The sequence below is a fragment of the Macrobrachium nipponense genome, chromosome 7 (genome assembly GCF_015104395.2).
Source record: "Macrobrachium nipponense isolate FS-2020 chromosome 7, ASM1510439v2, whole genome shotgun sequence".
Taxonomy (NCBI): domain Eukaryota; kingdom Metazoa; phylum Arthropoda; class Malacostraca; order Decapoda; family Palaemonidae; genus Macrobrachium; species Macrobrachium nipponense.
This window is the reverse complement of record NC_061109.1, coordinates 97,697,321-97,709,442: the sequence shown is the minus strand read 5'-3', so window position 1 is coordinate 97,709,442 and position 12,122 is coordinate 97,697,321. Positions and strand designations below refer to the sequence as shown.

The following is a 12,122-nucleotide window of genomic DNA, read 5'->3' as shown; positions in this document are numbered from 1 at the left end:
ATATCTCAGGATAATGTAAAACTCTCTCTCTTTTACGAGATAAGAGAATTTCTAGGGGGATTTCTATGGTACATGTGTATGTTTATTTAATATTTTTTGCATAATAATAATAATAGTAATATACTACTATATTCAAAATTCATATGTGATAGTATTTTAAAGAAGTACAATAATCTATCCACTTACTCTTTTAAATAAGGACACCGTCTCTCTCTCTCTCTCTCTCCTGCTCTCTCTCTCTCTCTCTCTTTCTCTCTCTCTCTTTCTGTTTTCTATTGGCTGTTTATATATTTCTAATGGTAAAAATGTTTAAAGATTACTTTGAAATGATATAATAATACAATTCAATGGTATATTGATGTAGGATAATACTTAAGTAGACATTGGTATTTGTGATTTCACATTTCCATTGTTCCCTTGTGAAAAGAAAATGGATGTCTCAAATAGTAACAGTATGAAAGAAAATGTACATGACTGAATACTTATGGGGGGACTGAATTATTTTCACATACGTAACTAAGTCATTCAGTACGTACATAGTATGTATTTATGTATAAACATAAAATGTAAGATTTACTTTAAAATAGTATTAATAATATTTCAAAGATTAATATGAACCATAATAGGATATTTTATGTATATTTGATGAAGGATGGTCTTTAAGGGATACTTTGGTATTTGCATGTTTAGGATAGGAGTTTATGAGCATTTTTAGAGGGGGGTTCCAAACATTCGCGGATTTTAACTATTCGCGGGGAGGTCTGGTACACATCCCCGCAAATCTGGGGGGACCACTGTATATATATATATATATATATATATATACATATATATATATATATATATATATACATATATATATAATATCATATATATATATATATATATATATATCATATATATATAGTATATTATCATATATATATATATGTATATATATATATATATATATATATATATATATATATATATATATATATGTATATATACATATATATATATATATATATATATATATATATATATATATATATATATATATATATATATATATATATATATATATATATATATATATATATATATATATATATATATATATATATATACAGTGCCCGTCACTGTCTGTGGTAGCGATTTCGTAAGAAAAAAACATGTTGCGGAAAAGAAAATATTAATTAAAAAAAAAATCAATGGTTAGTAATAAAAAAAAAAAAAAAAAAAAAAAAAAAAAATAGGTTAACACTCACCAACTCCTAGCCTAATATTTAATAGGCATTCCCCGACGTTTCCGAACTTCTTTAAGCCTATTGGGGACGGAATCTGCAAGTTTTTGCAGGAGCTTCTCGTCAAGGTTGTCCAGATACGTTTCAACTGTGTCTCTAACTTTTCAGTTGTTGTCGTGTCAACGTCCTGTAATTTTCTTTTCATAATCGCCCAAAGATTTTCAATAGGCGAAATATCTGGGGAATTACCTGGCCAGTCTTGTATAAAATCAATTCCACAGTCCTTGAACCAATTAATATTTTGTTTCGCAGTATGCGAAGCGCTCCGTCCTGCTGAAAAATACTTGTTTTACTGAGCTCGAAAGATTCCTCCAAATTCTCGTTCAACAGTGTAATACGAGTCCTTATTAACAGTATTGTTACGAGGTAATATTACTAAATTACCTTACCACCAAATAACCAAAACAACCCCATACCATTACATAAGAAGGGAATTTCACACACGTGGCAAGGTACTTGGGGTCCAGCTGGCTGGGTCTGATGTCGACTTTCGCCACACACACTTTCCCTCTTATTGTCCGAAAACAAAAAAACTTGCTTCGTCACTCCATAGCACTTGACCGCCATTTTGCCAGAGCCCAGTCTTTGTAAGAACGTGCAAAATTTAGTCGAGTCTTCTTTTGTTTAGTGGTTATCAGCGGCTTCTTACGCGCCTTCACTTTTGAATATTTAACAAGTCCTGCTCAAGCGCCGTCGCGCTGTATGGTCCTAACAGAAGCTACCTGCCACTATATCTGGATTTGTAACCTTAAGTTCTCTGGCAGTAAGGGTCGGATGACTTCAATATCCCTGCCCAGCACTCTTAAACCCCTGTTACTAATGATACGTGGCCTCCCAGAACTTGTAGAAGCACGAGGTACTTCCTGGTCTCCATTGTCGTGGTATTTTTTCAAAATGCGCTGCACAGTTCGCTGGTTTACACCAATTTTCTCACTAATTTCGCCAGTTTATTAACCTTCACTGTGTAACTGCACAACTCGTACACGATTTTCAAATGAGGTATACCCTGTAGACATAGTACACTAGCGTACACACACTTTCACAAGAAAATTCTGGAAGCGTGATCCAAAAATCAGGCAGGTCACGATCGATGTCTACTGTTTCATAAATCACTTAAGAACACTGACCGATAACTTTTGGTTACTTTTTCCCACGCTGTGAGTGAGACAAATGACTCAGTTGTGTTGCCAATTAGTCAGTTTCTCCCAGCCGATTTTTTCCCCATAGATCTGGGGGTCGCCTTATTCGCGGCAAAAAAAACTGTCGCGTTTTGAAACGCGACAATTATTTTGACGCGCAGTGTATATATATATATATATATATATATATATATATAGTATATATATACATATATATATATATATATATATATATAATATATATATATATATATATATATATGTATATATACATATATATATGTATATATACATATATAAATATATATATATATATATATATATATATATATATATATATATATATATATATATATATATATATATATATATATATATATATATATATATATATATATATATATATATATATATATATATATATATATATATATATATATATATATATATATATATATATATATATATATATATATATATATATATATATATATATATATATATATATATATATATATATATAGATATACATATATATATTCATTGAATAGATTGGCTTTTTCACTGTTTACCAGCTTTTTGAAATTGATTCATATTTTCTAATTATTTTCTTCACTTCATTGTTCAGGTTACTAATGGACACATAATGGGGTTCTTCTATTTACTCCAGTATTTTTACAAAAACGCGACAGCTGTTTCGTCAACCTATACGTATTGACGTTATCAAGCGTACTGATACAAATATGAGCCTACATGCTTTTTGTGACGTCATGATGACGGAAAGGTAGTACAATTGCCAGATACCTAGTTTTAAATATTTACAAAAGACTATAGTGAAATATAAAATAAGACAATAAATAAATATGTAACATAAATTTATATCAAAAGTTGAAAGTAAGTTATTATATAAAAACAAAATTTTACATAAATATATATTAATACATATATGTTTTTTTAATTAACAAAATGTCAGTGTGCGCTCCTGTCCGCGTGTGGTAGTGATCTTGTTCCACGCGGTTGAAGGCTGGCCCTCCCTACACGAGGGCAAAGATCGGTCTGCCTCGCGTTGGATGTTAAGGTTTGGGCGTTGCGTGGCGATGCTGACGGCTTCTGATATCAATAAACGATTGTAGTTGCCTTCCTTGTGGATATTTTGGTGTTTGTGAGAAGTTCTTGCAAGGATGGTTTTTTTATTGTGGTATCCACAAAGTGCTGGTGAATAGCACCTTGGTTTCTGTGGGCTGCATGCGACGTTTGAGTGTAGTTGTTGTGTGTCTGATATAGCATTTTTGGGGGACTGACATTGCTCGTCAGCACAGACAAACTTGTAAACTATATCAGATTCAACCTCTTTCTCCGTCGATGGAGCCGTACTATTTTTTTCATTACCAGTGAGGCCGTAAGATTTGGCTTGCAGTAAATTCTTTGCTGTTATTTTGTTATATGTGCTAGGGGGGTGGTTCCTCTTCGCAGGTATACCAAGGAGGGCTTTCCTTTCGTCTTTTGTGTGGTGTTTGTTGGTATGATATCTGATGGTATATCACTATTTCTTTGTCTTTGTCTTGTGTGTTGTCCCTCGGGGTCGGGCGGGTTTTGGAAAGCCTCTAATCTCTTTTTGACAACTTGCTGGATATGTCATCTTGGGTCAGCCGTTATTGTGAGCAGCTGTTGAACTCTGTTAAATTTCTTCGTTCGTCGCTTTCCACGTCGAACAGTGTGTTAAGGCACGTTTTATGTATGCATTTACCACAGACCGTTTATATGCATCAGGGCATTCTCCTCTAGCATTTAAGCATCTCCCAGCATCTGTCTTTTTAGTGTATACGGTGGTATTGTATTTGTTGTTTTTCTGGGTCACAAGTACGTCCAAGAAGGGGAGCATTTTCTCATTACTTTTTTCTACCGTAAAATTCAATGTAGATTTTGCTCGGAGTTTTATTCACTAATTCCAGTAGACAGGAGGGCAGCCCTTCAACCGCGTGGAACAAGATCACTACACACGCGGACAGGAGCGCTCACTGACATTTTGTTAATTAAACATATATGTAATTAATATATATTTATGTAAAATTGTATATAATAACTTACTTTCAACTTTTGATATAATTTCTGTTAACATATTTATTTATTTGTCTTATATATTTCATTATAGTCTTTTGTAAATATTTAAAACTAGGTATCTGGCAATTGTACTACCTTTCCGTCCTCATGACATCACAAAACGCATGTAGGCTCCTATTTGTATCAGTATGGCTTGATAACGTCAATACGTATAGGTTGACGAAAACAGCTGTCGCGTTTTTGTAAAAATACTGGAGTAAATGGAAGAACCCCACAATTATGTGTCCATTAGTAACCTGAACAATGAAGTGAAGAAAATAATTAGAAAATATGAATCAATTTCAAAAAAGCTGGTAAACAGTGAAAAAGCCATTCTATTCAATGAATGTTTGTATCCGTGAAAAATTGTATATATATATATATATATATATATATATATATATATATATATATAATATATATATGTATATATATATATATGTATATATGTATATATATATATGTCTATATATGTATATATAGTATATGTATATATATATATGTATATATATGTATATATATATATATATATATATATATATATATATATATATATATATATACACATATATATATATGTATATATATATATATATATATATATATATATATCTATATATACGTATATATATATATATATATATATATATATATATATATATATAATATATGTATATACGTATATATATGTATATACGTATATATATATGTATATATATGTATATATATGTATATATATGTATATATATATATATATGTATATATATATATATATATATAATATATATATATATATATATATATATATATATATATATGTACAGTATGAGTGACAGAATCCATACAGTCCATATGGTTTTCATTGAAATCACTAACACAAATAAAAGGGGGGTGTGCATGTCATATTATCATAGGACATCTGTAATGAGTAGCCTACTGATCGTTGGTCAGCATAGGGGATCACCTGTTGGAAATGCACATTTCCTTGGCAACACAAGGATTTCTCTCCTGTCTACAGTGCAATTTCTTTGACAATGTACAAGTTGACAGTGGGATATTTAGAATGTATCTGCCTTGAGCACATTTTCATAGGACATCCTCTTGGGTTAGCCTATTGTCTCCTCTGTCTACTGGGATAAGACCCATGTTAGACCTCTTTACTTCACAGTACAACAGGAAGGTAGAGGTCTACTGTTCATGGTCCCAGATTTGTTCATGGGGGCAGAGGACTCCCTTCTGTCGACTGGGAACTCTTGTAGGAGGTTGACCGAGGAAGTGCCCCACCTCCCTTACTTGAATCTCCTAAAGTCCCAGGGAAGTTGGACATCCATGAATGCAGTGAATCAGGACATGTTTCATTGTATTTAAACCCAGTGGAGTAAGTGTTAGATATCCACATCTTGAAGACTGGGTTCCTCTTTTTTGGAATTCTCATTTCTAAGAAGAATGATCAGGTGTGCCAAACCTCCAGCCATGTCCAGGACTCTCATACCTTCCTCCAATTGCGTCTATCCTATTGTTAGGACCAAAGGTTTGTTACATGTATGACAAATGAAATTTTTTTTATTAATATGTATTTTTCATAGCTAACAAACCTGAAGTCTTAACATTGACTGCCCTAGCCACCCCTCTTATATTTCATCCTGTGTTGGAAGAAAGACTGTTGTGTCCTTGGATTCAAGTGCAGTCTCTCGACTTGCTTCCACCTCAACTACACATCGAATGCCAGATGCCACAGATTCCCTTACATTTACAGACTTTGATTGTTTTTAGCCAGTTTCCAGCTGGCACTGGAAGACTTATCCTATTTTTAAGACCGAAGGTTTGTTAGCTGTGAAAAACACAAATTAATTAAAAAAATTTCATATTTTCTTCATAACTTGAATCTCATGGCACTTACAAAAACTCTTTGGTACCAATTATAATGTCACTCATTTTTTCATGTTTTCATGTTGTCCACAAATATTACTATGTTGGATTTATGGTGCCTTGAGAGAAGAAACTTAGATAGCTGCTTACTTGCAATAGGTTTACAAGAAAGGAGGCATATCAGTTGAAAGCAAAAGTTAGCAAGTATGATGAGGTTGTTTAGTCTACTCTCCTTCATGAAAATGAAGTGTTGATGTGATTGCAGATAAAATGAAAAACATAGAAACTGCTAAGATGAATTATTTGGTGAATGTTAAAGATGGATTGTTATTAGTGTATCTTTTACTGACTCTCCACACACCATAATTCTCTTTGTAAGGTGGTAGTATGTTTAATGATTCTAAATATCTGTAAATAATAGATATTTCTTTGGATTCAAGGTTTCTTTCTCATAGCTTTTAAAACAATGTTTAATGTTCCCAAAGCTAGGTATTGTTTATGAGGCATTTTATATCTATGGAGATGATTGATTTGATGCTGTAAACTTTAAATTTTTGTACACCTATTGTTGGAGTATTGTTTTGTCACATTGCTATCTTTTTCCCAAGATCTCTATCTCTTAGGCAGTATTACTTCAAGTAATTATTCATTTTTGTATCTGTGGTAACTGTGACTTTAATTTATTATAAGATATCTTGGCAAATATCTTGTATATCTGCCACAGACTTTTGTTCTACTTAGAGCTTCCTGCATTCCCTTTAGTGTCTGCATCTTAGGAAATACTCTAGCATAACTCACCTTGTAGAGTGCCAGTGCCCGTGTTCTGTTCATATGCCCACTGCGTTGTGCTGCCCCATAATACCAGTGATTTTCCATTTCCTTTGCTGTAAAACTTGGGAACAGTCTTGCTTGCAGTGTTATTGATACAACCTAATGCTTATTTGTTTGAGAGAACCTCTGATATTACATTTCAGCACCATATGAAATCACAAGTTTTTCCATTTAATAGGTGTTTGTGTTATATTTATATTAATTAATAGGTGTTTGTGTTACATTTATATTATGTAAATGTGTTATTTTTTAACCTCCTTTTTCAGCTTCTACCTTTTTTCACAGACTTTTTTATGGAAACTTGTATTTCAATTTGATGTCCTTTTATTCTTGATAATTAAGTAAGAATATTTTCACTTTTTATTGGTCAGAGAGAGAAATAACAATTATTTTTACTTTGTTTCAGAGGCGTTGTTCAGTTATTTAGTGCAATTGAAAAACACAAAGCTGTGGTTCATAAAGAGCGTTCACAAACTCACAGTGTGGTCTCTCGAGAAGTTATGTCTTCGAAAGATTTCCAAGATACGTTCTATGATATATTGAACAAAGAAGGCGAAAAAGCTAAGAAACTACATCCTACAAAAACAACCAAACGGGTAGGTAAAGCATAGAGAACTGTATAACATTGCATTACTTTATGAAAGTAAAATTATGCTATAGAAATCTTTAGAAATTAGATATACATAGTGCTGTAATTTGGGTGAAATAATTCATAGAAAAAGCTTTTGTGTACTTGTACTTACTTTTCATAATGTTTTAACTTACTGATTGTTCATTGTTGGTTTGAGCAAACCATTCCAAGGGTATCGTGTTTAATTTTATTCTGCAACATGCATAGATATCTATAATGGTGCCCAGTGTCACATACCAGCCATAGGCAACTTGATGGCAGAGGCACCCTACAGAAGTGGATAATTTTTCTCTCCCTTATGAATGTTATCAATTTTTGTTTTATCTGCTTTCAAGTGGACTTATTTTTTGTGGACCAGAAACCTTCCCCACTTTTGTTTCTTTTCAGGTATATTTCATTGCTTGCACACTTTTATCTTCAGTGAGTGATAGTATTTGATTTATATTTGATTTTAATTTTAGTTTAAATCAATTATTATTGTTTGTGATTGATATTAGCCCTTATTTTTACCTTTTCAGTAATACTTTTCACCAAGCAACTGTACATTCTCTCCTCATGATCAAACTATCTCAAACTGAATCATCTTTCATCTATGCTAATCTGTTATCACTTCTACTGATTTTCACAATTCCAATTTGTCTTACACCAATCAAACTGACAATGCACAGTTAGCTGATACAGAAATGTCATAATTTCAGTAGAGTATGATAGAAGGTGTGTGGGTGGCAAAGCACTCATGTTTTTTGTAAGTTTTCCTGTCGTAGTTGGAAATGCATACTTCATTACATGTCCCTGTGATTTTTGCTTGTTAATGGGTAATAGGCATGCATCCTAAATACAGTGGTACCTCGAGATACGAAAGTCTCAACTTACAAAAAATTCAAGTTACGAAAGCAAATACGAAGATTTTTTTGGCTCTACATACGAAAATAGTTCAGGTTACGAAAGGTTGTTGCTGTAAAGTCCCGAGATTTGCCCGGACCACCGATAACAATTTTAAAACTCGCGTGCCGCCAACTGAGTAGACTCGCCACCATCCTCCCGCTCTCCCATTGGATCCTGATGCTAGTCACTGCCATAAGCTCCTGCTCTTCTATTGGTCAGCATCTCTCCCATCGTGCATCTATGTAGCGGCGTTCTTCGGTCACTCCGAAGCAGCATCGTTTGTGTACGCACGCGAAATTCGTTCGTTCTATACAATTTCGTTTATTAACGTAAATTTGTTAGTGATTTCGTCGTAGTACTACTTTATCGTGTTGTGTGAGAACTTTACTTCATACGTATACATACTACATAACTTAATTGCGTTCAGTATATATATGTAGTCTTGGGTCCCAAGAAAGTTGCTGAAGTTCACGGAAAGAAGAGGATGCTTTCTATGCAGACGAAGATGGAGATCATTAAAAAATATGAAGCTGGCATGCGGTTGAGTGTGATCGCTAAGGAATACGGCCGAAATCCGTCGACAATAGGCACCATCCTTAAGCAGAAGGAAGCCATCAAAACAGCTACACCTTCCAAAGGCGTGACTATTTTGTCCAACAAGAGGAGCCACGTGCATGATGAGATGGAGAGGCTGCTTCTTCTATGGATTGAGGATAAAGGAATCGCTAACGATACGATAACCGAGACGGCAATCTGCCAGAAGGCCAGCGGTATTTTTGCTAATCTGATTGCCCAGGCCAAAGACGATGGAGGAGAAGGGACATCGACGGCAACCCCAGACTTCAAGGCTTCTCGTGGGTGGTTTGATAAATTCCGTAAATGGACTGGCATCCATTCGGTGGTGAAGAAATTGAAATTTTGTAAAAAACGTAAAGTATAAAAAAGTAAAAAAAAAAAAAATGTAAAAATAAAAAAAAGACAAAAGAAAAGAAATTTAATTTTAAGTTTTTGTAAAGTTAAGTGTACCATTTGTTAATGTGTCTCGTAAAGTTTAGTCTATGTTTCCTGACATTTTTTAATGTGTTTCGTAAAGTTAAGTGTACATACCAACAAGTTTTCTGCCGTTTGTCCTCCTCCTCTGTCGCCACTTTCGGAGATAGCCTCACTCGAAAGGTAAGGTTCCACATTTTACTACATACATACGTATGTACGTACATACAGTATTTCTTGTATACCATGCACACTAATACACTTTATTTACAGGTACTATGTAGTACATATTAGTAGTACGTATTAAGTTAGGTATTGAATGGTCCAAATTGTTGTATTTCATTGTTTACTGGTCAATTTAGCTTTATTATAAAATTTACTGGGGTGTCTTTGGAGGGCTTGGAATGAATTAGGCAATTTACATGTAAAATGCAGTTCAAGGTACGTATATCAATTTCTAATTAACGACATCCAGAAAGTAGTACAGTAATGCCTTGACATACGAGTGTCCCAACATACGAGAAATTTGAGATATGAGGAAAGTTTCAAGCAAATTTTTGCCCCGAGATACAAGACAAATTTGAGATACGAGGATACGAGACGGTTCCCGATATGGCCGCTAGGTGGCCGAGTGTGTGAGAGGCTGCTCACGAGGACAGCATCGCTCACTCTTTCCTGTCGGATCTCCGTCGCGGTGTAAAGTTATCTCCGAGCATCGGCCGTAGTGTTTGCATTTTTTACTTGTTTTTTGTGTTAATCAGTGCAGAATTAAGTGAATAAGCAATGGGTCCTAAGCAAGCGAGTGCAAACAAGGGTAATGAAAAGAAAAAGCGTATGATGACAATCGAGATAAAGCATGAAATAATAAAAAAACATGAGAGTGGTGTACGAGTGACTGAGCTGGCTTGCCAATATGAGAGGAGTACATCAACAATATGTACCATCCTCAAGCAGAATGATGCTATAAAGAGCACCAAGCCTTCCAAAGGATTAACCATCCTTTCCAAGCTGCGCATTGATATTCATGAGGAGATGGAGAGGCTTCTTTTAATATGGATAAAGGAGAAACAGTTGGCGGGAGATAGCGTGACCGAGACGATCATCTGTGAAAAGGCCAGCTGAATCTACGATGACTTGAAAGGAAAGCAAGCAGCTGAGAGAGGAGAGACTTCGACGCCAGCGGAAACCTTCAAAGCCAGCATTCATCCTAGCTGCGTGGGAGGAAGGTACTAGTCAGTAACACTGCATTTGTGACCGTCGTGCATGTTATTACTGTGGCGGTAATAAGTATGAACCTTGCAAAACATGGAAAAGTTTATCATAAGAAAACGCAAGCGTCTTGTTGACACTGACAGCAGCAGAAATGGAGTTGAAGTTGATAATGACTCACAAGGTATACGTGTCGAAGACACTGGAAATGAAGTAAGATTAACTAATGAAAGCCAGCCTTCTTCTTCATATCCGATAATGGAAAGTGAAGTGACGCTTCAAAGTGAGATTATTTGTGCAGGTCCAAGCAGGGAAAGTGAAGTGACAGCTGAAATCTTGTCCAGTCCTTCAGGTCCAAGGATGGCCTCAGCACGTACACATAACAGCAAGGACATCCGCAGTAAATCATTTTGCTTGTATAACGAGAGTTATCTAGAACTTGGATTTACTTGCTGTGATGACGAGATTGGTCCAAGACCAAAGTGCGCTGTTTGTGGCATTGTGCTGTCAAATGAGTCTATGACTCCTATGAAAATGAAAAGACATTTAACAACAAAACATAAGCACCTCTCTCAGAAACCTGTGGATTACTTTAAAAGACTTCTGAAAGATAACAAACAACAAAGGCTTAGGTTTGAGAAAAAAAGTTAAGGTAGCAGAAAAAAACACAGGAAGCAAGTTATTTAGTTTCGGAGCAGACGGCAGAACATATGAAAACTGCATTCAGTTGCGGAGTCATATTTTCTTCCCACTTGCTGTGCTGTAGTGAAATCTTTGTTTGGTTATGAGGCTGAAAAAGAAGTAAAAAAAAATACCTCTCTCGGACGACACTATTGGTAGACGAATCAAGGATATATCGTCTGACATTGAAAAGACTGTCAGTGAGCTTATGAAAGATAAAATATATGCTCTGCAAGCAGACTAGTCAACTCATATTGGAGGTAAATCCCAATTACTAGTGTTCATTAGATATATTGCTAATAATAAAATAACTGAACAATTTTTGTGCTGCAAAGAACTTGTGCAAATTTCTGGACAGGACATATTCTCCTCAGTAGCAGAATATTTGAAAGAAACGGGACTGACGTGGAAATTATGTGTGGGAATTTGCACAGATGGTTGTCCATCTATGGTGGGATCAGTAAACCGTTTCGTTTCATTGCCGCAGAAGGAAAACCCACA

The 12,122-nt window shown here is 34.5% G+C and overlaps 1 protein-coding gene across 1 annotated transcript in view; it reads left to right on the top strand.

The window, feature by feature from the left end:
• LOC135217700 (nucleolin-like) overlaps positions 1-12,122 on the top strand; it is a gene marked incomplete in the record, with an annotated part of 33,580 nt that overhangs the window by 3,183 nt on the left and 18,275 nt on the right. The window contains 1 exon segment of the mRNA XM_064253681.1: positions 7,632-7,821. Coding sequence (XP_064109751.1) covers positions 7,632-7,821 — 190 coding nt within the window.